The sequence below is a fragment of the Mus musculus genome, chromosome 5, assembly GCF_000001635.26.
Source record: "Mus musculus strain C57BL/6J chromosome 5, GRCm38.p6 C57BL/6J".
Lineage (NCBI taxonomy): Eukaryota > Metazoa > Chordata > Mammalia > Rodentia > Muridae > Mus > Mus musculus.
The window spans coordinates 101,650,071-101,676,686 of NC_000071.6; the positions used below are offsets into that span (position 1 = coordinate 101,650,071).

General features: G+C 46.8%; 1 protein-coding gene and 1 long non-coding RNA gene across 2 annotated transcripts; both read right to left on the reverse strand.

Annotated features, from left to right (window-relative positions):
* Positions 1-223: 223 nt before the first annotated feature.
* Positions 224-5,244, reverse strand: Gm42132. Its single transcript, XR_880487.2, has 2 exons — positions 5,080-5,244; positions 224-715 (listed from the first exon to the last, which is right to left on the reverse strand). It is a non-coding gene; the product is annotated as a predicted gene, 42132 (long non-coding RNA).
* Positions 5,245-9,113: 3,869 nt separating this feature from the next.
* On the reverse strand, positions 9,114-14,641 carry Nkx6-1 (NK6 homeobox 1). The gene is made up of 3 exons (NM_144955.2): positions 13,492-14,641; positions 11,764-11,936; positions 9,114-9,598 (listed from the first exon to the last, which is right to left on the reverse strand). Exons 1-3 carry the CDS (start codon positions 14,162-14,164, stop codon positions 9,347-9,349), a joined length of 1,098 nt encoding a protein of 365 aa, NP_659204.1. The 5' UTR covers positions 14,165-14,641; the 3' UTR covers positions 9,114-9,346.
* Positions 14,642-26,616: the final 11,975 nt, after the last annotated feature.

Consider the following 26,616-nt stretch of genomic DNA (forward strand, 5'->3'; position numbering starts at 1 on the left):
GGAATGAGAGCTATATTAAAGAGCTATATTTATTTCACTTTCTTTAAAGCCTTTGAGAGAATTCAACATTCCTTATGGCTTCTTTTTATCCCTGTGTGGGGTGTGTGTGTGTGTGTGTGTGTGTGTGTGTGTGTGTGTGTGTTTCCTAGATTCAGTCTCCAGCTGGAGGCAGGGGGTGAGAAGTTCAAGGCTAACTATCCTCATAGCAAGTTTGAGACCAAGCTGAGTTACATGAGACCCACACAACAGTGTACAAGCATATATAAGGTTTCTGTTTTCCAAGGGGTACCTGATGTTACAGTGTCATCCAAAATACTATCCACTGTAGTCTTTCTAGTCTATCTGAGGCACATTTGTGTCCCTGGTGAGATAACACACAGGTAAACTGAATAAGTAAAAATAAAAACATGTCCATCTGGAAGCAATCAAACTCCTTTCATGGGGTATATGAGTCCTTGGTTGTTGATCACCTTAAGTATGCTGAAAGCAAGAGCCCTGAGTGTGTCCACTTCTGTCTTGCAGTCTGTCCAACGGAGGATCACAACTGTGTGCTGATTTCATACTTACCTCTCTACACCCCTTTTTTTCATTATAATCGTCTTTGTCAGACTCCCTGGGCAACTGCTCCTTACCCCTGAAGAGATGAAGGCAAGTCTTTGCCTGTAGCCCACCTGCATTTGCTCTTCTCATGGTCCTTGACTTCTCTCTGCTTGTTCTGTTGGGAGAGAAGTGTAAATAGAGCTAGACATAATGGCGCTTGCTGGTGATCTCACCCCCTTGGGAGGCTGAGGCAGAAGAAGCCTGAGGCTCAGTCTTGCTTGGGCCACATTGCAAGAATGTGTCATGAGTAAATGTATTGATTTGTTTTTTTTTTTAATTTTACACTTAAAAAAAAACAAATTATAAAGAAAAACAGATCAATAAGAGCCTTCTGCTAAGCAACTTTGGTAACCAATGAGTTAACATTTATACAGAGTGAGGAAGCATCTATAGGGTCTTCTGTTGTTAATATTTGGTTCTGCTCACATCTAGGTCTTCTGTCTTCCTAGGCCTTTGCTGCTCCCTCCCTCATGCCTTCTCAGGAGGCCACAGCAACTTCAGCACAAGCCCCACTCCCTCTCACCTCGTTGACACTCATACCCTAGAAAGACCCATAGCCCTGGTTACCAAAGGTAAGGTAAGAGAGCCCCAACTCAGAAGTCAGACTAATTTCAGAGAGAGAGAGAGACAGAAAGACAGAGAGATACAGAGACACAGAGCCAAAGACAGCGATTCCCAGCATCTAACCAAGCAAAGGAAAATGGAATTATGTCTTTACTTATGGTGAGAACAAATACAAACCCACACAGCCAGTCTGTTGCTTTCTAGCCTGAGATCTCATGATGGAAATAAGGTATCCTACACGTAGCCAAACTGCATACAATGCTGCAGCAAGTCGTGTAGTTGAGTTCTGCAACGTTGTGAAGCTGCTTTTATATGAGGATACGTGGACAAAGAAAAAAAGGGGAGTGGTCACTGACTTTTCTGGATTAAGTTCCAGGGTTGGAGGGATGGTGAAGAAGGTAAGAACACTTGCTGCTCTAGCAAAGGGCCCGGTTTGGTTCCCAGCACCCACATCAGGTGGCCCACAACCCACTCCAGTTCCAGAGGATCTGATGCCATCTTGTGGCCTTCATACACCTACACATACATACACTCACGTTCACACACATATCCATAAAAGAAATAAATTTTTTCTTTTTTTTTTTTTACCCCAAAAGTGGAGAAATGGAAATAAAGGTCCCCAGGGCTCAAATGTTGCTCTAGTGACACTAAGCCACACCTGCTTTTTACCCTGAGTGTCATCCTGCAGTGTGTTCAACCAGCTTGAAGTGGTCATGAGGCCCAGGGTCTTCTCTTAAAACACAAAGATAAATCTGTTACTTAGTTATCTGTGCTATATATATATATATATAAAAATCCCCCAAAGCTAATGGATTAAAACAATAAACCTTCATTATCTGTCTGTAGGTCAGGAATCCAGGAAAGCTGGTGATTCAGACTCAGGAGCTCAAGGATGGTTGCCATCAAGATGTTGAGTGTCCCTGAGCTGGAGGGTCTGCCTCCAGGCTCCACCCACACTCCTTGATAATTAGATCAAGACTTAGCTCTGGGCTGCAGCCATAACTCAGCTGGCAGAGAATGTCAGGCAGAAAGCCCTGGGTTTGATTCTCAGCACTGAATAACCCAATGTGTGATGCTGAGCTATATTCCCAGCACTAGGAAGCAAAGGCAGAAGATGCAGGCTAAACTACATGAAGTCCTGGCATAAGCCTTCCCACTTCTGACCTTGTGGACCTCGCAATAGAGTTGCCTGATTAAGAACAGAGACTACCCCACCCGGGGATCCATCCCATAATCAGCCACCAAACCCAGACACTATTGCATATGCCAGCAAGATTTTGCTGAAAGGACCCTGATATAGTTGTCTCATGTGAGGCTATGCCAGTGCCTGGCAAATACAGAAGTGGATGCTCACAGTCATCTATTGGATGGAATACAGGGTCCCCAATGGAGGAGCTAGAGAAAGTACCCAAGGAGCTGAAGGGGTCTGCAACCCTATAGGTGGAACAACAATATGAACTAAACAGTACCCCCCAGAACTCATGTCTCTAGCTGCATATGTAGCAGAAGATGGCCTAATTGGCCATCTTTGGGAAGAGAGGCCTCTTGGTCTTGCAAACTTTATATGTCCCAGTACAGGGAAACACCAGGGCCAATAAGTGGGAGTGGATGGGTAGGGGAGCAGGGCTGGGGGAGGGTATAGGGGACTTTCGGGATAGCATTTGAAATGTAAATGAAGAAAATATCTAATAAAAAAATAAACTTAAAAAAAAAAAGAAAAAAAAAAGAGCAAGAGGCCACCGACTTCCCCAGGACAGGGATCAAAGGGAGAGAACAGAACGAGCTGTACCCTTCAGTCACTGGAAACCCTCATCCAGGACCAGGGGGACTAGGCTCTGCTTTTTCAAGGAAGGACTAATCCAGAGGGTTTTTTTAGGGGGGGGGGAATACTCTTAGGACACCTCAGCTAGCTGCCCTTTAAATTTCACATGAGGGAAAACAAAACCTTGCCCTCAAAACTGTCTTCTCTTCCATGTCATGATTTTTTCCTGGACCGAGTAACTCTCTTGCCTTGGAGCTAAAAGTAACCTTGGATGAGACCGTTCCTGGGTGATGGCAGCTGCTTCTGATGATGAATGATCGACCTCCTAACCTTGTGTCGAGCTCTGTTCTGCAAACCTCACGTGAACTGATATGCTCCATTTTCCCAACAACTCTGAGAGGGCAATCAGCATCCCCATTGTACAGTCAAGAACACTGAGGCATGGGCGGGGGTGGGGGGCTACCATTTAAACAGTACTGTACAGCCAATCAGAGTTAGAAGATTTAGCCCAAGCCTGGTTTTCATACACTGTATGATCTTGTGATTGTGGCCAATATAAAAAATTTCTCCAGCGCACTCATTCTCTTGAGATCATAGGATTTGGAGAGAAAAAGTTAACAAGTCCTCGTGGAGCAAGTGAATGTCATAGGGAGGAAGATGCTTCTCTGGGGGAGAGTGGGCTCACAAAATTATTTTCAAGAGCTTAACCATACTGCCAAGTACAGAGGCCAAAGCTGCAATTGGCTATTGGAGAGAAGACTGTAACTGCACCATTGTGAGGGTCCATTAGAGGAATGGGTCTCCTCACAGGCCCCTGTATGCTTGAAGATGACTGTGCACTACGCACTGTGCACTGCGTCTACACGCGGTGGTAATAGCTAAGTGACTGAGAGCTCTTCCAGATACCTTAACTTTCTCTGTGTACTGTGAGAAAATTTGTCCCCTGAAACCTGACTTTTTTTTTCATAATTTATGTACCCTGACCAAACACAAATCTGTGCACAGAGAGGAAAGGAAGCTGCTCACTGGCTTCCTTCCTGAATTTTAAGTATCTGCCAAATAGTATAACAATGCCTCAACGTTTCTTTTGGCTGCCCCCGAGGAAGAGGAAGGCAGTAGCATTATAGAAGCACTAGGAATCCTGTATATGATAGAGTCTGTAGCAATAATATACACCTACTACATTGCATGGTAGAAACCCACTCCCTCCAATGAAGAAGGACTCTGTCTTTGAATGTATCCCCATCTGAACCAGCCCTTATTATTCAAAACAGACACTGTGGCTATAAAAGAGGCTCTACTTCAGGTTGGCTTCAGTAGATACCGAACACATTGAGTGTTTGCTTCAGGAGCCTCAGAACAAATGATGTACATCAAAGACAGCTCATCTTCCAGTCACTGGGGTTGGATGGGAAAGGAAGATCAGAGGATGAACTTAGGCACCAAGATTGATTCTCCAGTTTGTGGCACTCCAAGCCAGTATCAGGGAAATGCCACCTGATCCTTCAGCCAGTCATGCTGGTCACACCTCCCTTCTCTCCATTAACTTTCTACTAATAAATTAATGGAGGGGGGATGTCACTGTGTTCCAAGAAGGTCTAGTTGGATGTAGTGGCCTGGGGCCACAATCCCAGCACTTATGAGGAAGAACAGGAGAATCTCCAGTTTGAGTCCAGCAGGAAAGGAAGGAAAGAAAGGGGAGGGGGAACTAGAAAAAAGAGAAGAAGGGAAATGGGGAGGAAAGCAAAAGAAAGAAATGAGACACAGAAGAGAAGGAGATATGGAGGGACAAGGGGAGGCAGAGGGGAAAGGGGGTGGAAAGAGGGGGGAAGGGAAGACAAGCATTTTACCAGGGAGGATGCACTGCCCCCTGAAGGAAGATGAAAAGAGGGGGACAGCAGGGGAGAAGGAAAGACACACTGCCCCCTGAAGTAGCCTACTAAGTGCTTCAGAATAAACTAATACTTTCCTGAGGAAAATGGAGGGGGGTTACTGAAGATCTGGGGGTGGAAAATTCTTTGCGTGTGTGTGTGTGTGTGTGTGTGTGTGTGTGTGTGTGTGTGTGTGTGTGGTAAAGGGGGAGGGGTGTTGAAAATAGAAAAAGCTCTTCAAATTAGCCTAAAATAGAGTTTATAGATAGAATCAACACTTACCTCTCTTGTTGTTACACCAGCTCATTGTTGAGGAGTAACAAAGGAGCCACTGTCCCTTTAAGCTATTCAGTGCTAGGAGTTCCCAAGTGGAATTTCTCTTCTCTTCTCTTCTCTTCTCTTCTCTTCTCTTCTCTTCTCTTCTCTTTTCTCTCTCTCTCTCTCTCTCTCTCTCTCTCTCTCTCTCTCTCTCTGTGTGTGTGTGTGTGTGTGTCCAAGTGTACACCAATTTAAAGGGAGGAATACCTCCCCAAGTTAGTGCTGGCTTAATGCCATTCTCACGACTCCAGACTGCATCCTTAGTCTCCGTGACATAGGACATACAGTGTGTCCAAGAGCAGGGCCTTCCGGAACACGCTGCCTGCACTTTGAGTCCTCTCTCTTCCCACTGTCCTCAAGAAGGGAAAAGCAGATTAAAATGTTCACAAGCTTAGAAACATCCAATACTCTCCACCTCCCTCTAGCTTCTGGAAGTAAAGCTGGCTTGGCTTCAGAATCCTGAGTGTGTACCAAAGGGAAATTTAATCACTACGTAGGAAAATGGAGCTTGTGCGCAAGAGAACTGAGCAAGACGGGTGAGTCCAGGAGAATGGATTGTTCCTTCAGCCATTCTGTCCCCAGCCCTCTAGAAGCCTCCAAAATAACTTCCTTATTAGGGAAAGAAACACACACAACAAGCATCAAAACTCTGTGTCCTACATTTCATGTACAGTACACACACACACACACACACACACACACGCAGGCGCGTGCATACACCTGCTATTTTTTTTACACTAATAAAAGCAGTGATCACTTGTGACTTTTTTTTAAAACTTTAAATCATGAACCTCTAGCTTTATCAGATCTTTATGGTTGTTAATGCCATGACAAATTTTAGCCAAGATGAAACAACACAACAACGATGATGACCACAACATCACCACCCCAAATGATTCTTCCCTTGGCTGCTTTGCAGGAACCAGCTTTCTTGGCCTCCCCACCAGGCTCTTAGAAAGAACTGATCATTTTGCAAAGAAAGAAAGCAAACCAACCAAGACAAAGGGAGATAGAGGAGGCATCCTCCCACCCACGCCTCCCTTCCTACCAGCTGTAAGGGGCCAGCGGTAACTGGTGGCCAGCTGGAGTTTGGGATGGAAGTAAATTAACTGGAAACCTCTAGTCACTGCTGCAGTCAACTGGAAAAAGAGAGCCGATGCCTGTGGGGCCTGGCCCCAGAGCCTGGGCTGCCTGCTAGGCTCCCTACAGAACCTCTGCCACCACAGCCAACCTGGAGGGTGGGGCACAGTGGAGGCCACAGCACAGCCCACCCCCAACCCCTTCTTCACATCTTAAGGGCCCTGAGCATAGAGAGAATGCTTTCTAAAGGGTGTGTGGCAGGCCCCTCTCCACACATCTAACCTGAAATAAACACTGTCAGCCTTCAGATGATTCACTCACAATCCCACCTTACTCAGAAGTTTTCTATGACTCCTCCCCATCCACTTACCTCAGCTGTCATCTTCCCAGCTATTGCTGTTGGTGGTTGTTATTATCCTTATTCAGAAACAATGTAGTGTGAATTTTTTCTTCCTTTTGTTTCCTGGCCCTCTCAAAGGGCAGCAGAGAGGTTAAAAGTTGACAAGGGTAAAGTGGGGAAAGGAGTTTTATTTGTTGCAATAAAGTGTAGTTACAAGATAGCAAACGTTCACTTGAGAGAGAGAGAGAGAGAGAGAGAGAGAGAGAGAAATAGTGGAACACTGGGGGGAAGAAATGGACCCAGGAGGAGGGAAAGAATATAATAGGCAGGAGGAAGAGAATGCTGAAAAGAGAGAAGAGAAGAAAGAAATACTGAAGGGGTGTGTGTGTGTTGGGGGGTTCTTGCTTGTCCACAGTTAGGATTAAGCTTCTGTTGCTCCAGCAGAATAAACTGTTCTTACCAATCCGCTGCCTCTCCATAGGACAAATGCCCCAGTTGTGCTAAGAACACAGAAACTAAAATGGATTAGAAACTTCTGGAGAACTTTGCAAACTGGAGACAATGAAAGGAGGTGGTTTCCTTCTCTCCACCCCCCCCCCCCCCCATGAACCAGGCTATCAGGAATATGCACCACGAGAATTCCCTTAGCCACTCCAACTAAAGGGATGGGGCGTCAGGGACTTTTTAAAATACGAATTCTCTAGGAAACCAAACAGTTTCCATACAGAGGTTCCACTGATCTGTCTCATTAACTGCACCACTAAGGGAAAAAAATGTGTATCCTTGGACCTATAGTTGAATGTCTGAAAGCAAAGCAAAAATTGATTATAACCACACACCCCCGAAAAAAAAAACAGGACAGTAACCTTTACATCCCCCGCCCCCGCCCCCACACTCTCATTGGAAAAGCTCAGGTCATTGTGTCTATAACACAAAAAGGCTGCCAGGTCACTTAAAATAAGCTTTCTTTCCCTTCATCGTCGTGCTGGGCAATTCTGGGGTTCCGGACTGTTCTGCAATTCGCTAGGTGACTGTAGGGGGAAAAAAAAGGGAAAAAAAGAAAAAAAAAAACCCGCTCATCTCAAATGCAGAGGGACCGCTCCCAGCTCCCTCCTTCCCCTAAGCTAATCAAATAAGGGGTTGCCCAAGGAGTTGCCTCCGACACCAGCTGAGGTCTTCCTAGATTCCTCGGGGGCTTCCTGGCGTGGGGCGGGGGAGGGAACTCAGGAAAAATTTAGGAGAGACACTAAAGCTCCCACCAGACAGTCCCAGTACGTACTGAGAAGGCGGCTGTCTCTTCTTCCCGCCACTCCAAGGGGATATGGATGATTCGTCCAAATAGATGATGTAAATGAAGAGGAGGAGGAGGAGGGGAAGCAGCAGCAACAGCAACAACAGCAACAGCAACAGCAACAGCTATTTCACTCAGGAAGCCATCTAACACCTTTTTGTGCTCTTGATTTTTATTTGAGATCGCTGATGAGGTCAGGTGACCTGTACGTATTCATTCAAGGCAACAGACGTCTTCAAACTATTTTTTTTGTTGCTGTTTTTAATTCGATTTATCTTTTGAAACAGAAAGTGCATTACATTTCATGGGTCTCGCAAAGGGGCTGCCTTTTCTTTACAAACCGAATTCCTCTTATAAATTAATAAATGTTAAAGAGGCTAAATATCACCGTTATTAGCTTAAAAAGAAAAACAATTTACATATTCTATAGTATTCTTATGATACAAAACACTTTGAACTCAATTACAGCAACTAAGTGGAACTTTTATGTTCTGATCCGGAGCGCTTGTAACAATTCCCACCATCTACTTTTAACACGCATTTTTATCAGAAAGGAGTTAAATTAAATACAAGATATTGTAGTCCTTCCCTCCCCAAGATTTTTTTTAATCACTAATAAATAGCAACAAACGACTGTGCAAATTCGGAGGAGAACCCAAAGGCTGCTGTGAGAAGCTCGCGGGTTCCGGGATCTCAGACTGCAAGTCCCGGGGCGGAACAGAAGATGGGGGTCTGGGGCTGCCCTGGGGCTCAGCAAGGTCTGAAAGCCGGGCAAGAATTGGTGAAGGGAAAAAGCGGTTCGGAAAGACCCAGAGCCGAAAGAGAAGTGAGTTGGGAGGTGTCTGAGGAGAGCTATGACATTGTTTTCTAAGATTTTCAAGTTAATATGAAAGGCGGCCAAGTGGTGTGAATACCTTAAACCAACGAGAGTAAAGGTCCATCTCTTTATATCAAATTCCAAAAAGCATTTTACATTTTAAATATTCACAATAAAGTAACTTCTAGTCAGTGTGACTCACAATTTATTTACATAGAGCCTTCAACAGGTTACTTGGTCGGCAGAGCAGTTGGGGGGAGGGAGAGCGTCCCTTTCTCCCTAGGTGGCAGCTGCCCTCCTCGGCTCCGAGATTCTCACCAGGCGGTGGCCGACAACCTTTCGGAAACACGGCTAGGTGCAGGGACCGCAGAGCAAGGAACGGAGCGTGGATGGGGGACGCCTGACGTCGCGGGTGGGAAGGGTCCTGGGGAGCCGCGGGGATGCGGGTTCGGCTGAGGGTTGTTTTTTTGTTTTTTTTTTTTTTTGTTTTTTGTTTTTTTGAGCAGTGCACTTGGCGGGCTCCTTTTCTCCTCATCAGCGCACCGTGCTACCGACCCGCACCCTCCCCGCCACAATTTCTAGGTTAAAAAAATAGATATGTACATCTTAGAAAATAGTAAAGGCCCGGCGAGCAGCCAGGATACTGGGGGCCGGGGGAACCGGCTGTGGGACGCGGTCGCGATCCCCGCGGTGCTGGTCGCGCTCAGGACGAGCCCTCGGCCTCCGACGCGTGCAGCAGGAGGCTGCCACCGCTCGATTTGTGCTTTTTCAGCAGCTGAGTGATTTTCTCGTCGTCAGAGTTCGGGTCCAGAGGTTTGTTGTAATCGTCGTCATCCTCCTCATTCTCCGAAGTCCCCTTGAGCCTCTCGGTCTCCGAGTCCTGCTTCTTCTTGGCCGTGGCCATCTCGGCTGCGTGCTTCTTTCTCCACTTGGTCCTGCGGTTCTGGAACCAGACCTGAGGGCCAAGAGAGGGAAGCGGAGGGGAGGGGGAGAGGCAGGGCGGGGAGGAGGTGAGCGCCGGAAGACCCGGGCCCCTTCCTCGCCACCATCCCTCCCGGGCCTCCGGGGTCCAGCCGTCAAAGTCAGTCTAACCGCCGCACTAACCCACCGCCGTTGCCATAGCGATAGTAACACAAGCTCACAGAGGCCATCGGTAAACCATTTCTCAGAAAGGGTGAAAACAAGATTTGGCACAAGTTTCCCTAAAAATACGTTTGCTTTTCCTACGTCCCGCCCAACTGGAAAGGAAAACTAGCTTAGTTTTCCCGTAGTAGTGATTTTTAGTCCTTGATTGTATTTGTAGATTAAGAAGTTTTAAACAACTACAGTGGGCTGTGATTCGTACGGAAAACCTCAGCATTAAAGTCAGTTCTCTCCACTCTGTTTCTCACTCTTGGACACTAGACTGTTTACTTATTTCAGGCCCGAATCCGTGCTAACTTTGGTGGTAAATACTCCTCTCCTCTCCACCAAACTTAAGGTGTGTGTGATCTGAAGTTTTCTAGATATAATGAAAATTTCAATATACCCGTAGCAACAATCGCAGAGGCATGAAAATATTTAAGATCTGAGCCAGAATTATCATCATGCTGGGGAAGATGCTTTGACCATCTTTCCCCGCCCTCAAGGTTACTCATAAAACCAAAGCTGAAACATCACCATTTGCTGTTTTTTAAAATAGAAAAGTTTCGGAGTTGTGTTATTTTCTGTTACAATATTGCCTTTTTTCCCCAAACATTAGCGGCATGTTGCTGCTGCCTAAGACATTTATTTGAAATACAGATATGTTCAACCTGTTCATGATATTTGACATGGGTCTGACACATGCGTTTTAATCTGAAGAATTGCTGTAAACAACCATCTTTCTGAAGATGTTGAATTTCCCTCCTTTTATGCCTCTCATCTGTTATGTATTTTTCCCGAAAATCAGAATTGTTAAGAAAGTGATTTTCTTTATATTGCTATAATAATTCACTTCTAGCCATACGGACATATTTATGGTGACAAATGAACACCCTCAGATTAAGGTGGTAGGCTCTCTAGCCACCCACTGCAAAAATAATTTTGAATGTGATGGTTTTCTAATGGCCACATGAAAAGTCTCAGCTGAAATATATTGTGTGCCACTTGGCTAGCAAGAAAGTAAACCTGCAGTGGAAGATTTAATGATATCGCTCCTTAATGAGCAACAATATAACTAAAGAAAGCAGACACCCCCCCCCATGCACATCCAGAGAGAGAGAGAGAGAGAGAGAGAGGGGGAGGGAGAGAGAGAGAGAGGACAAAAGAGACCAGAGAAAACTAGGAAACCAACATACTGAATTTACCCAGCCGGCTCAATATTATTTTCAGGGGCAGATTTCTAAAATCTGGTTCCCTAGAAATGCACTATACAACTCAATTATAAGCAGAGTGACATCTTAATTACAAATTGTTGTCATAAGCTGCAGTATCTTAATTTTGCGAATAAACTTGCTTTAAACGGAATTCAATCTTATTCAATACACTAATAATCTTGTCGGCTCATTTGCAAAATTACTATTCCAAACAATCATTTTTATCTGAGCCAAAAAGCAAGTTTTATCGCTGTTAAGTTCCACTGAATTCTTCTCTCTCTCTCTCTCTCTCTCTCTCTCTCTCTCTCTCTCTCTCTCTCTCTCTCTCATCTACAAATCACTATAGAAGCGCTGTACTGCTGATCCCCGATAAGAAATTTTATATCTAACTAGGGCCTGAATTGACAAACAATGGCTTGAGTGTCTTTACAAATAAAGCAAACCGAGCTTTCTAATCGGCTCTATCTGTTCTCCGGGATATTCCTTAATGCTTTTATTCTCTGATAAAGGCGCGTTTTCCCAGCACAGGCTGCTGTCTAGATTAGCCTAATTTCTAAGGCGGGACTTGATATCTTTTGTTCACCAATAGTTTGCCTCCAAAAGACTCCAGGGCCTGGGCAACCCCCAACTCTCTCCCCGCTCCCCACTTCTCCCCAGGCTCCTCGGTGCGCACCCCCACCCATCTCAGCCCAATTTGTTAGTTTAGTAAGGGGAAAAATACTGACTCAGACGTTCGTGCACGTGCGAAGGAAGCCATCCCAGGAGGTGTCAAAGGTCCACTCACCTTGACCTGACTCTCCGTCATCCCCAGAGAATAGGCCAAGCGTGCTCTCTCTGGTCCTGCCAAGTACTTCGTTTGTTCGAAAGTCTTCTCCAGGGCGAAGATTTGCTGTCCAGAGAACGTGGGTCTGGTGTGTTTTCTCTTCCCATCTTTGTCCAACAAAATGGATCCTTGATCTGCGAGGACCGACAACAAGAGGAAGGAAGAAACAACTCGTTACCGTGCTCCACGGGAGGCGGGAGAGGGGAGCGAATTAGCAAAACTGTGCTTTGATAGCAAAAGAGCAACAATCCTTGATCTGTGTCCTGCGCCACCCCTGCGCTACCTTTTGCCAGCTACTTTTCTCCAACCAAGGTACGGTTGGTGTAGCAATAAATACTTTGTGCTTAACCATCGTGCCAATGGCTAGGGAGGCCACTGCTAAAGAGTACAGGGCAGAAAGGGGACACCCTCCTACACTAAGCAGGAGAGCATGAGAAAGGCCACCCTCGCCTCCCCATGTCAGTCTCTGAGCAGATAAGTGGTTTGGTGTGAAGGTAAACTAACTTTTTAAATTTTATATTTTGTTTTGTTTTCCTTGGCCACTTCCCTAACCTGTGCTGAGCAATAAAGGGCTCCTTGTATTTTGAGCACTTTAGGACATAACTCTTAAAGTTTGAGGCCCTTACGGGCTGGAGAAGAGACCAGAGGAGACACAGGTCTGGCAATCCCTACAATCAAGGATACAATAGTGTCTCTCAGACATTTCAATAGCTCTGAGGAATCGCCTTCCCACATAGAGCCTGACATAGTTTCCCGTTAGTCAAGTTACTGCCGCTAAATCTCAGGCAAGGAGGTCCAGAGAACCTGGACTGACTTCAGGGACTTGGTCGTCAGCAAAGAACAGAGTTGAGCCGGGCCCTGGGCGCCACCTGGGGGGAGGGGGGAAGGAGCCTTCTATCTAGGAGCTGTGACCCACTAGCCAGAATTGTCTGTCCAGACCTTGGGACAGCTGAATTGACCCAGAGCGTTTGGAGGCTACATTTTACTGGTCTGTGTCCTGCACATGTATATTTCTCATCATGTCCTCTCTTGAGTTAGTCTGTTGAGTGTCAATGCCCCTTCAGTGACCAGGGCCCTGGGATTCAGGAGTAGGGAAGACCCGGGTCCATCAATGACAACAGCCTAGTTCTGGGAACCGCTGGCACAGGTCATTCTGGACAAGTGCACTGGGAGTGGGCGAGGGAGCTGGGAGAAAAGGTGAGCTGGAGACAACCAGGGAGGGTGTGTGCAAGCAAAAGTCTGCTTTTCTCGAGGAGGTAGATAGCCAGCTGCCTTGCCTACCCTCGCGGGTTTGCCGAAAACAAGGGTCAGACTACTGAAGGAACGGGCGAGCATGGCAGGAAGGAGCCAGAAAGGAAGGGGTGCGGAGGCCTTTTCCCGCTTTCCATCCATCTGACCCAGAGCTGGCCAGGTTCAAGAACAGCCCAGACAGAAGCTCGCTTGCTGCGCTGTGTTCTGTCCAGACGCATTCTCGTTGGTGGAGCCCAGGCCTGCATGAGCCTCGGCGAGCCCAGGAAAGCGCGAGTCCCTCGCTCGCCTGCAGGGGCCCAGCCAACGGCGTGCTGTCCCGGAACTTCCAAACTAGTGTGGCGGCCAGGAGACTGACCGCCCGCAGGGGCACTGTGTGCTTCACGACCCGAGAGCAGACTTAGAAGGCAGGGACCCACCCTCCCCTCCCATAGTACTCACGGGGGGTACAGGCAAGGCGCGCGTCCCTCCACGGCGGACTCTGCATCACTCCGGGCCAGAAGATGGGCGTCCGACCGGGCAGCTCGGCCAGGGGCTTGGGGTACCGGCCCACGGCGGCCACAGCCGCGGCGCTGGGGCTAAAGTAGAGCCCGGGCGGCGGTGGCGGAGGGCTCAGGCTGCTGAAGCGGGGCAGGCCGGCCAGCAGCCCAGCGGGCGACGAGGCGGCAGCGGCGGCAGCAGCAGCGGCGGCGGCGGCCGCCGCAGAGGCCGAGGTGGCGGAGGCGGACGAGGAGGAGGAGGAGGAAGACCCGGAGGGCGAGGCGGAGGGCAGGGCGGCCCCCGAGGCCACCGGCATAGAGGGCCGGCTCAGGATGTCGTTGATGCCGTGTGGGGTGGCCGCCGAAAGCTGCTGCGGGGGACTGCCCAGGGACGAGAGGCCCCCCGCGGCCGGGGGCTTCAAGCCGCCCGGGTTATGTGAGCCCAAAGGTGGGGAGGGCGACGAGGACGAGGAGGACGAGGACGAGGAGGAGGGGGGCCCGGTGGGCAGCGGGGGATAAGCGGCGGGGTAGAGCGGGGTCTTCATCTCGGCCATACTGTGCAGGGCGGCCAGGGGCGGGCTGCTGAGCAGGAACGCGCTCTGCCGAGGGCCCTCCATCGCCCCCACAGCTAACATCCCACAGCCAGACCCGAACCCGCAGCCACGCAGGTCGGTGGCCCCGCCGGGGCTCGGGAGAACCCGAGGTGCCGGGGGCGCGCGCAAGCGAAGTGTGGATCGGCCGCGGGCTCCGGGAGCTGCGCAGCAAAAATGTCCAAACGCCCCGCGGGAGGCGGCAGGGGCGAGGGCTGCGGGGGCGCGGGCGGGCTCAGCGCTTCCTCGGCTTCGGGAGTCCCGGATTCGATCCCAGGCGCTGGTCCCTCGTTCCCGGCTCAGAGCGCTCTGCTTCTCATCTTCTCCACCCCCGCGGGAAATCAGCAAGACGTACCCCGCAGCCGACCCAGAGAGTTTGCAACAAGGTTGGGAGGCGCGGAGCGTTCGCTTTGATGTAGGAGGGCGGGGGCCGGCTCGCTCGCCTGGGGGAGCTTCAAAGCGGGCGGCGTTCCGCCCGGTGCGCGCCTCTGATCTCGCTCGGACGCTCCGCTCTCCCGGCGGCCGCGCTGCTGAGTCGCACTCACCGCTCGCCCGGGGGACAGAGCACAAACGGCCGGCGCGGGTATCGCGCCCGCCACTGCCTCGGGCCCGGCGTTACTGCGCCAGAAAGGGCAGTCAGTGACACCGCTCCGGCGGCTGGGGACTTGGTGCGCCCACGAGCCTACTTCCCCTCCGAGCCACGCGGCGCCGGACTAGCCGGATCGAAAAGGATAAAAGAAAATAAACCTAAGTATGGAAAAAGTCTGACGGGCCGGTTCCGATCGTCCGTCCTCTTCTGCAAGCCGGCCGGGAGACCCCCCCCCGTCCCACCCCCTGGCGCCCTCTCTTCCTCTCACTCTCCGCCTTTCTCTTGCCTCTCTGGCATTTCTCCTTGGCTTTCCAGGCTTGGCTCTTCCAAGCCCTGTCCTCTGGCCAAACTGACCCTCTCGGCGGCTCTTCCCTTCTCTCCTCTCTCCCTCTGGGCCTGACAGTTCGGATGAAGCTCTCAAAGGTAATAAAATATTTGCACCCCTCCCTGCCTCTCTTTAGCTGGGGGACGCAAGGGAGGGGAGGTGGGGGGCCAAAATGAGAACTTTCGAGGACGTCATTCCGGGGCGGCTCGGCGGGGCGGGACTGAGGAGCGGGGCCCGGGTCCTGGGCGTAAACACCGCCTCCAATAGCGCTCAGCTTGGGCAAGGCGTCGCTCCTAGAACACGCCCACCTGGGAGCGCCACACCTTTTGATTGGCTGAGACTAGGGAGCCATAAGGACGCGCCCTCCTAGTCCCCGCCCCAGCTTCACTTGGGCGGAGCCAAGAGGGGAGGGGCCTGGCGAAAAGAGTGGTTCCAGTCTAGAGCCAGCGGCCGGCTCAACTAATCGTGCAAAATAAAATGGAAAGGAGAAGGAGGGAGCAGGGACGAAGAGGGCATTACTTTTTAAAGAGAGGAATAATGAAAATCCAGCCCTTCTATGGAAAAGCAGTTTAAGTGCGGCTCTTCCGCCCACGCCAGCTCGCGTCATCCTCCCCCAGCTCGCGCGCGGCGCCCACCTCCAACGGTGTCTGGACCCTTGCGAAAAGGGAGCTAATGGAGCAGGCAGGAGGCATATCCCAGGCCGACTTCCTTCTTTTGAAGGGATTAATTAAAGGCCCTCTGGGCTCTTCCAGAATCGTGTAAATTGATTTGTTGTTCCTTAAGCCCGTAGATGTTTTTAAACCCCTCGCAGGCCTAAGGGTCACCCTTCACCATCTTTCCGTCTCCTGCTCTTTTCTGTTCTTTCTCCGTTCTTGTCTTCGCTCTCCCACTCCCTAGATCATTATCACTTATGAGGGGGCTCAGTACTCTGGGGATGAAATCAGCTTAATGAGAATATTTATCTCCTGCGTGGTGTCTAAACCTAACAGAAATGAGATAATTATTTTTTTAAAATCCTCCCTCTATTATTATTAGTTGGATTTATGAGGCAGGATCACTAAAATTCACAGGACAACTTTAGATAGAGGAATACCTCGGGGGAAGACAGGTAACTGTTGGAAAGTCTGGTCAAGCTCTCAACTCGGGTAGTTGAGTAAACTAGAGACGACCGACTTCTAGGCTGACATTGGGAGCGATGGTCAAAAGGGCTTTGCTCCCTCTGGCCGATCTTTAAGGTCTGCTCAGGGTTGACCAAAACCAAGGAAAAAACCTCTTTGGTCGATCTTGAGAAATCGGGCAGTTGATACACCAGTGGGGGGGGGGGGGGCGGGAAGTGTCACAGCAGAGATTTGCATCATATTATTGAGTCCAAATTTAAGGTTCAGAAAACAGAAATAGGCGATAAATGACCCAGGAATTAAAACTGAGCAGCGCCAGGGAGTTTGACTCTGAATGTCAAGCAGGAGGCCTTAAACTGGTCGGTCCCCTTACTTCTCCAAAGCTTGAGTGTTGTCAACTTGAGGTTGAGTTTGACGTGTGAGAGTAAAGCCTAGGGGTTAATCATCGCCTGCTCCTTTCATTCGCTCAGAGTCGGGGGTGGGGAAGATGATATTTGTCTTCCTCTGGCTTTCCCATCTTTATTAACTTCAAGACTTGGTTATTGCCATCATTCCGTAGAGTTTAGATCTGACCCTGGAAAAGGTGGGGCTCTGCACGGGTGGGAGATATGCTAAGCGGCCTGCCAGTCTCTAGGCTCCGGGGAGAGCTAAAGTGGGTGCTGTCTGCGCTTCCACGCCAGCCCTCTGCTACCTAAACCCGAGAAGAGCAGCCAGCCAATTTCGTGAAGCGGACAGTGGCGGGCAAGCCCCGGCTCTGTTTCTGCCGCTGGAATTTCAATGCCTCTGGCTTCCTCACAAACTACTCTCACTCGGACCCAGCATTTCCTCCGTGGCACACGATCAGCCAGAGCTCGAATTTTGGGCCTCCTGCGATCTGCTCATGTCCACCGGGAAAGGGACTAGGTAGGAACCGAGAAAACCGAACCTAAGTGTATTGGAAGTTCTTTCCTCAAAAGTAGCTATCTTTGTAGTTACTGTAATGGGGAATGGGTTGGTAAATTGATCGGTTTTTTTTTCTATTGAGAATTTAGTATCTGGTATTGGGGAGGGGGTGTCAAAAAAGAAAATAGACCGGAGAGAGACAGACAGAGACACAGCGAAAGACAGAGAAGGACACACAGGGACAGAGAGACAGAGAAAGACAGAGAGATAGACAAAGAGAAAGACAGAGACACAGAGAAAGACAGAGAAAGTGGGGAAGGGGGAGGAGAGAGAGAGAGAGAGAGAGAGAGTCAACTCCAACTTAACTGTGCTCCGTAGTTACAAAGCTGGTTTTGAAATGAAGACATCTCATCCGTTGAGTCTCTGTCATTCATAATTCATAATTTAAATAGTATGATTCCCAATTCTAACAATAAAAAATGATGGGGACTGTGTACCTCGATCCTTAAGGGGTGTCTAAATTCTTCAGCGGCAGCGGCAATGGCAGCTTGTTTTCCGACTCATCCCACCCGCCTCTGAAGAAAGGCGGGTGCCTCTAGCCAGGTGCTGTCCGGGATCTGCCCCCAGGATCCCAGGAGTGTGAGCTGCTGGGCTCAGTCGGGAAGAGGTCACCCTGCCCTCCACTCTTCGGCCCGGGGTTCCAGGCGAGCTGCAGTGGGTGTGGCAGGGCCTGCCTGCCTTGTGGGCCCAGGGTTTGCTGCTTTCAAACCCTCTTGGGGCTCCTGATTGTTTTTCCTTGGGGACCTCCTAACTCTTGCGCACACTTCCTAATAAAGCCGGGGCCCTTCCAAACAAGGAGCAGAGGAAGAAACCGACCGGCTCATCTCAACACCACGCTTCTATATGTATACAGCTATATATTGGAGAGGGCAAGGCTCTACTTGAAAGCGATTGATTTGCATTTTAATTAAAAATAAATGAAAGCTGTTGGGCAAATCGGAGGTTGCAGGAGGGGGTCACAGGGAGAGGTGTGGAAGGTGGATCCACCTCTTGGATTTTGAGCCTATGGGGGAGCGGTGAGCGGGTGCTCAGGTTCCCTTGCAGCCTGCTCCCGGAATCTGCAGCTTGAGGGATCCACTAGGCTCCGTACTCTCCCTTGACCTTTGAAGCAGCGCGCAGCGCTCCACGCGCAATAGATACTTCTGCTTTAAGAGAAAGGAACTGTCATTAAATCCAGGGTGACACAGGATGAATGCGAATGAAACCTTAGCTAACTGTATTTAGGCTCGCAAAGATGCCAACGGTTCTGCTCCGAATATATTAGTGTGGAGGTGCTCAAGGGTGCTGTAGAAAGGCCATTGCTACAAAAAAGGAGGGAGGGGATTATGTGTGTTTACAGCAAACCAAACAACAATAAAGCCCCCACACACTAAACAACAAAAAGTCTCTTCTGAACTTGCTTTGTCGAACCCTCTAGAAGATTTTAACCACTTCATTTCGCCGAGCATTGGGACCTATTCGGGCTGAATAAAAGAAAGATTAGTTTTAAGTCAGTGTTAACAAAGTGAGTCGAGCTAGTTGCTACACAGAAATACAAGGAAGACCCAAGAAGGTCCCCCAAGATGGCCTAGCCTGGTCTCCGGAGCAGACAGGGGGAGAAAAAAATCACGCGTGGATCTCTTTGCTGCGGCTAAGTGTTGTGATGTGAGAACCGGACCTGAACCGAAGTTCTGCCAAAGGTGAAGAAGACGATTAGGAAAAGAACTAGACTGGGGTCAACTCATGCTCCACAGGGCAACAAAGGCCCTTGGGGACTTTCCATTCCGTGCTCGCCTGTGAGGAACTGCCAGCAGATGCACGGTGGGTTCTTCTACCAAAAAAAAAAAAAAACCCAGACCCCTCTCCAGAATTTGCCTCAGCCTCCCTGGGGACAACTCCCCCCACCCCCCAAGCCCAGCAAAACAGCAACAGCAGGCGTAACCAGAACTGGGGTGCCTCACGGAGGATTTCAGAAGACCCCAGAAGGTTGGGAAAGGGCAAACACAAAATGTCTAGAAGTGTCTGCGACAGAGTAGGTTTACATAGGACTGCAAATACATCGCTTTTTGAACAAAAATTACCCCTCTCCCTGTCCCCCCCCCCCCGACCTATTTGCAACCCTTGGTATGCAATCTTGGTTTGAAATATATATTCTGGAATGTGGCAACAGGTGGAGAATCATATGCTTGAAAAAAAATAAACGTCTATTGGTTTCCAGAGTTAACTCACTGAAAAAACGCTAGGCCAGTCTGATGCCTCAGATTTGATCTGATGTGAACAGCTATGATATATATATAAGGATGAGCAACGAGCATGCTTTTTTGATAGACTCCATAAACCGGTTTCTCCCGTGGGAATGCGCGCCTGAGTGGGTGGGTGGTGGTCCTTGCCGCCGTCTCCCGGTGCAGTTTCTTATTCTTTCCTACAGAAGGGGGGGGGGGGAGTTATTTATTCCCTAAATCACTGGGCCTACGCGCTCTTGTGAAATCCTGTGCACTTATCGCCCTCTTGTGGAATAACACATTCTTAGCATTTCTCTGACGCCTAAGGAAGAACCGGAGGTTTCAATGGCATAGGTCGCCTGTGCATAACCCTCGTGGTATTTGTTGGCATTTGCTTAATTTCTATCTGATCTGCCAAATATATAGCGTGAAGGGTGAATCTTTTAGCTCTTGCTTTAATTCAGGTACCAATCGAAAATAAGCTATTTAGTTAGTTCGTGTTTCGGGATAGAGTTTCTTTGTGTAGCGTTAGCTGTCCTGGAACAATCAGCAATGAGTATGTATGTATGTATGTATGTATGTATGTATGTATGTATGTATGTAGTACGTATTTGGGTTTTTGAAACAGGGTTCCTCTGTGTAGTTCTGGCTGTCCTGAAACTCACTCTGTAGACCAGGCTGATCTCGAACTCAGAAATCTACCTGCCCCTGCCTCCCCAGCACTGGAATTAAAGGTGTGCACTTTGGAGAGTATATCTTATAAACATCATCTGTCAGTATAAAAGCTGATGGCCAGTGAGCTGAGGCAGGAAATAGGAGGTGGGAAACTGGCAGGAAGAGAGAGGATTCTGGGAAATAGTAAGAGATAAAAGAGTCTAGAGACAGACCAAGAAGACAGAGTAAACCAACAGGAAGACACTAAGGAAGAAGCAGGCCAGAACTGAAGGAGAGATAACTAACTACATGGTAGACATAGACTAGTTTAAATGGGTTAAATAAGTTATGAACTAGTCAGGGAATGAGCAAAACCAACAAGAACAACAAAAAAACAAAACCAACCAACCAAAAAAATCAACAACAGAAAACTCAAGAGAGAGCAGAGGTTTAGTTAATAGAGGAGCAGATATAAGACGGAGATGCTTTATAAGCAAAAGCAATTTGCCTCGAGATGACTTGTCTGTCAAGGCTCCTTCCTCGATCTTCTCATTTACCATCCACCCCTTCCAGTAGTCACTTCTCCTTAAACAGACCATGCAGTGACAGAACCAGCAGCTAGGAAGTGCTCAGTGCTCTAAGTACTTGACAGCTCTCATTCAGCTCTGCCAACCAGGCAACAAAAGCATCCCACTATGCAATCAGGTTGCAGAACAATACATTTAAGAATTCTGCTGTAGATGGATAAGTAAGAAGTTAGGGATTTTTATACACACACACCTCTCAATCTGGCTGCAAAGCCATCCATAATTTTAATTGGCATATTATACTGCTCTTCTGTAATAGAAGAAAAAGAGAGAAAAAAGAAGGAGAAGGAGGAGGGGGCGAGGAGAACGGAGAGGAGGAGGACAGGTTGAAATGTATGTGAAAGCATGGGGCTGGTGATGTAGCTTAAAGGTAGAATATTTACCCAGCATGCCGCTCAAAGGCCTGGGTTCCATGCACAGCTCAGGAAAAAATAGAAAGAAAGAAAGAAAGAAAGAAAGAAAGAAAGAAAGAAAGAAAGAAAGAAAGAAAGAAAGAAAGAAAGAAAGAAAGTGGCCATCACTGGAAAGAGAGGCCCATTGGACTTGCAAACTTTATATGCCCCAGTACAGGGGAATACCAGGGCCAAAAAGGGGGAGTGGGTGGGCAGGGGAGTGGGGGTGGGTGGATATGGGGGACTTTTGGTATAGCATTGGAAATGTAAATGAGTTAAATACCTAATAAAAAATGGAAAAAAAAATAAAAAAATAAATAAAAAAAAGAAAAAAAAAAAGAAAGAAAGAAAGAAGGGAGGGAGGGAGGGAGGGAAGGGGGAGGGAGGGAGGGAGGGAGGGAGGGAAGGAAGGAAGGAAGGAAGGAAGGAAGGAAGGAAGGAAGGAAGGAAGGAAGGAAGGAAAAAGACAGGGGGGAAGCACATAATAGCAGCTTGAATACTGCAAATCGGCAAGTGACTCTACCTTTTCATTACAGCAAAAACATAATTCACCATGTCTTGGGCAGGAAAAATATTTTTGGACCATATCAAATAAAAATTTAGTCTCTGGGGGCTGGAGAGATGGATCAGCAGGTAGGAGAACTGACTGCTCCTCCAGAAGTCCTGAGTTCAATTCCCAGCAACCACATGGTAGCTCACAACCATCTGTAATGGAATCCAATGTCCTAGTGTCTAAAGACAGTGACAGTGTGCCCACATACAAAAAATAAATAAAATAAATCTTTTTTTTAAAGAAGAAAGAATTTAGTCTCTGAAAATAAATGATCTTGGCTTATAAACAAGTCAAATATCTAAGTTTCAAAGAGATTTTATTTTTTTTTTTGTTATTTGTTTAAGTCAGACCACTTTTTGTTTCTGGTTCTGTTTCTGTTTCTCTTTCTGTGGTCCGGGGTATTTTGTCCCAGGCTTTATGCTTGCTAGGCCCAGGCTTTCAAGAGATCTATTTTTTTAAATATTTTTATTAGGTATTTTCCTCATTTACATTTCCAATGCTATCCCAAAAGTCCCCCTACCCTCCCCTCCCCACTCCCCTTCCCCCCCACTCACACTTTTTGGCCCTGGCATTCCCCTGTACTGGGGCATATAAAGTTTGCAAGTCCAATGGGCCTCTCTTTCCAGTGATGACCGACTAGGCTATCTTTGATACGTATGAAGCTAGAGTCAAGAGTTCCGGGATACTGGTTAGTTCATAATGTTGTTGCACCTATAGGGTTGCAGATCCCTTTAGCTCCTTGAGTATTTTCTCTAGCTCCTCTATTGGAGGCCCTGTGATCCATCCAATAGCTGACTGTGAGCATCCACTTATGTGTTTCCTAGACCCTGGCGTAGTCTCACAAGAGACAGCTATATCAGGGTCCTGTCAGCAAAATCTTGCTAAGTGTATGCAATGGTGTCAGAGTTTGGAGGCTGATTATGGGATGGATCCCTGGATATGGCAGTCTCTAGATGGTCCGTCCTTTGGTCTCAGCTCCAAACTTTGTCTCTGTAACTCCTTCCATGGGTGTTTTGTTCCCAATTCTAAGAAGGGGCAAAGTGTCCACACTTTGGTCTTCGTTCTTCTTGAGTTTTATGTGTTTTGCAAATTTTAACTTATATCTTGGGTATTCTAAGTTTCTGGGCTAATATCCACTTATCAGTAAGTACATATCATTTGAGTTCTTTTGTGATTGGGTTACCTCACTCAGGATAATGCCCTCCAGGTCCAATCATTTGCCTAGGAATTTCATAAATTCATTCTTTTTAATAGCTGAGTAGTACTCCATTGTGTAAAGGTACCACATTTTTTGTATCCATTCCTCTGTTGAGGGGCATCTGGGTTCTTTCCAGCTTCTGGCTATTATAAATAAGGCTGCTATGAACATAGTGGAGCATGTTTCTTTCTTACTACTTGGAACATCTTCTGGATATATGCCCAGGAGAGGTATTGCGGGATCCTCCAGTAGTACCGTGTCCAATTTTCTGAGAAACCACCAGACTGATTTCCAAAGTGGTTGTACAAGCTTGCAATCCCACCAACAGTGGAGGAATGTTCCTCTTTCTCCACATCCTCGCCAGAATCTGCTGTCACCTGAATTTTTGATCTTAGCCATTCTGAATCTCAGGGTTGTTTTAATTTGCATTTCCCTGATTATTAAGGATGGTGAACATTTTTTCAGGTGTTTCTCAGCCATTCAGTAATCCTCAGGTGAGAATTCTTTGTTTAGCTCTGAGCCCCATTTTTTAATGGGGTTATTTGATTTTCTGGAGTACACCTTCTTGAGTTCTTTATTTATATTGGATATTAGTCCTCTATCTGATTTAGGATAGGTAAAGATCCTTTCCCAATCTGTTGGTGGCCTTTTAGTCTTATGGACGGTGCCTTTTGCCTTACAGAAGCTTTGCAGTTTCATTAAGTCCCATTTGTCCATTCTCGATCTTACAGCACAAGCCATTGCTGTTCTATTCAGGAAATTTTCCCCTGTGCCAATATCTTCGAGGGTTTTCCCCACTTTCTCCTCTATAAGTTTCAGTGCCTCTGGTTTTATGTGGAGCTCCTTGATCCACTTAGATGTGACCTTAGTACAAGGAGATAGGAATGGATCAATTCGCATTCTTCTACATAATAACCACCAGTTGTGCCAGCACCATTTGTTGAAAATGCTGTCTTTTTTTCCACTGGATGGTTTTAGCTCCCTTGTCGAAGATCAAGTGACCATAGGTGTGTGGGTTCATTTCTGGGTCTTCAATTCTATTCCATTGGTCTACTTGTCTGTCGTTATACCAGTACCATGCCATTTTTATCACAATTGCTCTGTAGTAAAGCTTTAGGTCAGGCATGGTAATTCCACCAGAGGTTCTTTTATCCTTGAGAAGAGTTTTTGCTATCCTAGGTTTATTGTTATTCCAGATGAATTTGCAGATTGTTCTTTCTAATTCGTTGAAGAATTGAGTTGGAATTTTGATGGGGATTGCATTGAATCTGTAGATTGCTTTTGGCAAGATAGCCATTTTTACAATGTTGATCCTGACAATTCATGAGCATGGGAGATCTTTCCATCTTCTGAGATCTTCTTTAATTTCTTTCTTCAGAGACTTGAAGCCTTTTATTATACAGATCTTTCACTTCCTTAGTTAGAGTCACGCCAAGATATTTTATATTATTTGTGACTATTGAGAAGGGTGTTGTTTCCCTAATTTCTTTCTCAGCCTGTTTATTCTTTGTGTAGAGAAAGGCCATTGACTTGTTTGAGTTAATTTTATATCCAGCTACTTCATTGAAGCTGTTTATCAGGTTTAGGAGTTCTCTTGTGGAATTTTTAGGGTCACTTATATATACTATCATATCATCTGCAAAAAGTGATATTACGACTTCTTCTTTTCCAATTTGTACCCCCTTGATCTCCTTTTGTTGTCGAATTGCTCTGGCTAGGACTTCAAGTACAATGTTGAATAGGTAGGGAGAAAGTGGGCAGCCTTGTCTAGTCCCTGATTTTAGTGGGATTGCTTCCAGCTTCTCATCATTTACTTTAATGTTGGCTACTGGTTTGCTGTAGATTGCCTTTATCATGTTTAGGTATGGGCCTTGAGTCCCTGATCTTTTCAAGACTTTTATCATGAATGGGTGTTGGATTTTGCCAAATGCTTTGTCCGCATCTAAGAAGATGGTCATGTGGTTTTTGTCTTTGAGTTTGTTTATATAATGGATAACATTGATGGATTTCCATATATTAAACCATCCCTGCATCCCTGGAATAAAACCTACTTGGTCAGGATGGATGGTTGTTTTTAATGTGTTCTTGGATTCTGATATCGAGAATTTTATTGAGTATTTTTGCATCGATATTCATAAGGGAACTTGGTCTGAAGTTCTCTATCTTTGTTGGATCTTTCTGTGGTTTAGGTATCAGAATAATTGTGGCTTCATAGAATGAGTTGGGTACAGTACCTTCTACTTCTATTTTGTGGAACAGTTTGTGCAGAACGGGAATTAGATCTTTGACGGTCTGACAGAACTCTGCACTAAATCCATCTGGTCCTGGGCTTTTTTTGGTTGGGAGACCATTAATGACTGCTTCTATTTCTTTAGGGGATATGGGACTGTTTAGATCATTAACTTGATCCTGGTTTAACTTTGGTACCTGGTACCTGTCTAGAAATTTGTCCATTTCGTCCAGGTTTTCCAGTTTTGTTGAGTATAGCCTTTTGTAGAAGGATCTGATGGTGTTTCGGATTTCTTCAGGGTTTGTTGTTATATCTCTCTTTTCATTTCTGATTTTGCTAATTAGGATGCTGTCCCTGTGCCCTCTAGTGAGTCTGGCTAAGGGTTTATCTATCTTGTTGATTTTCTCAAAGAACCAGCTCCTCATTTGGTTGATTCATTGAATAGTTCTTCTTGTTTCCACTTGGTTGATTTCGCCCCTGAGTTTGATTATTTCCTGCCTTCTACTCCTCTTGGGTGAATTTGCTTCCTTTTTTTCTAGAGCTTTTAGGTGTGTTATCAAGCTGCTAGTGTGTGCTCTCTCTAGTTTCTTTTTGGAGGCACTCAGAGCTATGAGTTTTCCTCTTAGAAATGCTTTCATTATGTCCCATAAGTTTGGGTATGTTGTGGCTTCATTTTCATTAAACTCTAAAAAGTATTTTCTTTCTTTATTCCTTCCTTGACCGTGGTATCATTGAGAAGAGTGTTGTTCATTTTCCAAGTGAATGTTGGCTTTCCATTATTTATGTTGTTATTGAAGATCAGCCTTAGGCCATGGTGGTCTGATAGGATGCATGGGACAATTTCAATATTTTTGTATCTGTTGAGGCCTGTTTTGTGACCAATTATATGGTCAATTTTGGAGAAGGTCCCGTGAGGTGCTGAGAAGAAGGTATACCCTTTTGTTTTAGGATAAAATGTTCTGTAGATATCTGTTAAGACCATTTGTTTCATCACTTCTGTTAGTTTCACTGTGTCCCTGTTTAGATTCTGTTTCCAGGATCTGTCCATTGATGAAAGTGGTGTGTTGAAGTCTCCCACTATTATTGTGTGAGGTGCAATATGTGCTTTGAGCTTTACTAAAGTTTCTAAAGAAATGAATGTGGCTGCCCTTGCATTTGGAGCATAGATATTCAGAATTGAGAGTTCCTCTTGGAGGATTTTACCTTTGATGAGTATGAAGTGTCCCTCCTTGTCTTTTTTGATAACTTTGGGTTGGAAGTCGATTTTATTCGATATAAGAATGGCTACTCCAGCTTGTTTCTTCAGACCATTTTCTTGGAAAATTGTTTTCCAGCCTTTCACTCTGAGGTAGTGTCTGTCTTTTTCCCTGAGATGGGTTTCCTGTAAGCAGCAGACTGTTGGGTCCTGTTTGTGTAGCCAGTCTGTTAGTCTATGTCTTTTTATTGGGGAATTGAGTCCATTGATATTAAGAGATATTAAGGAAAAGTAGTTGTTGCTTCCTATTATTTTTGTTTTTAGAGTTGGCATTCTGTTTTTGTGGCTGTCTTCTTTTTGGTTTGTTGTGGTTTTACTTTCTTGCTTTTTCTAGGGTGTGGTTTCCATCCTTGTATTGGTTTTTTTTTTTTCTGTTATTATCCTTTGAAGGGCTGGATTCATGGAAAGATAATGTGTGAATTTGGTTTTGTCGTGGAAAACTTTGGTTTCTCC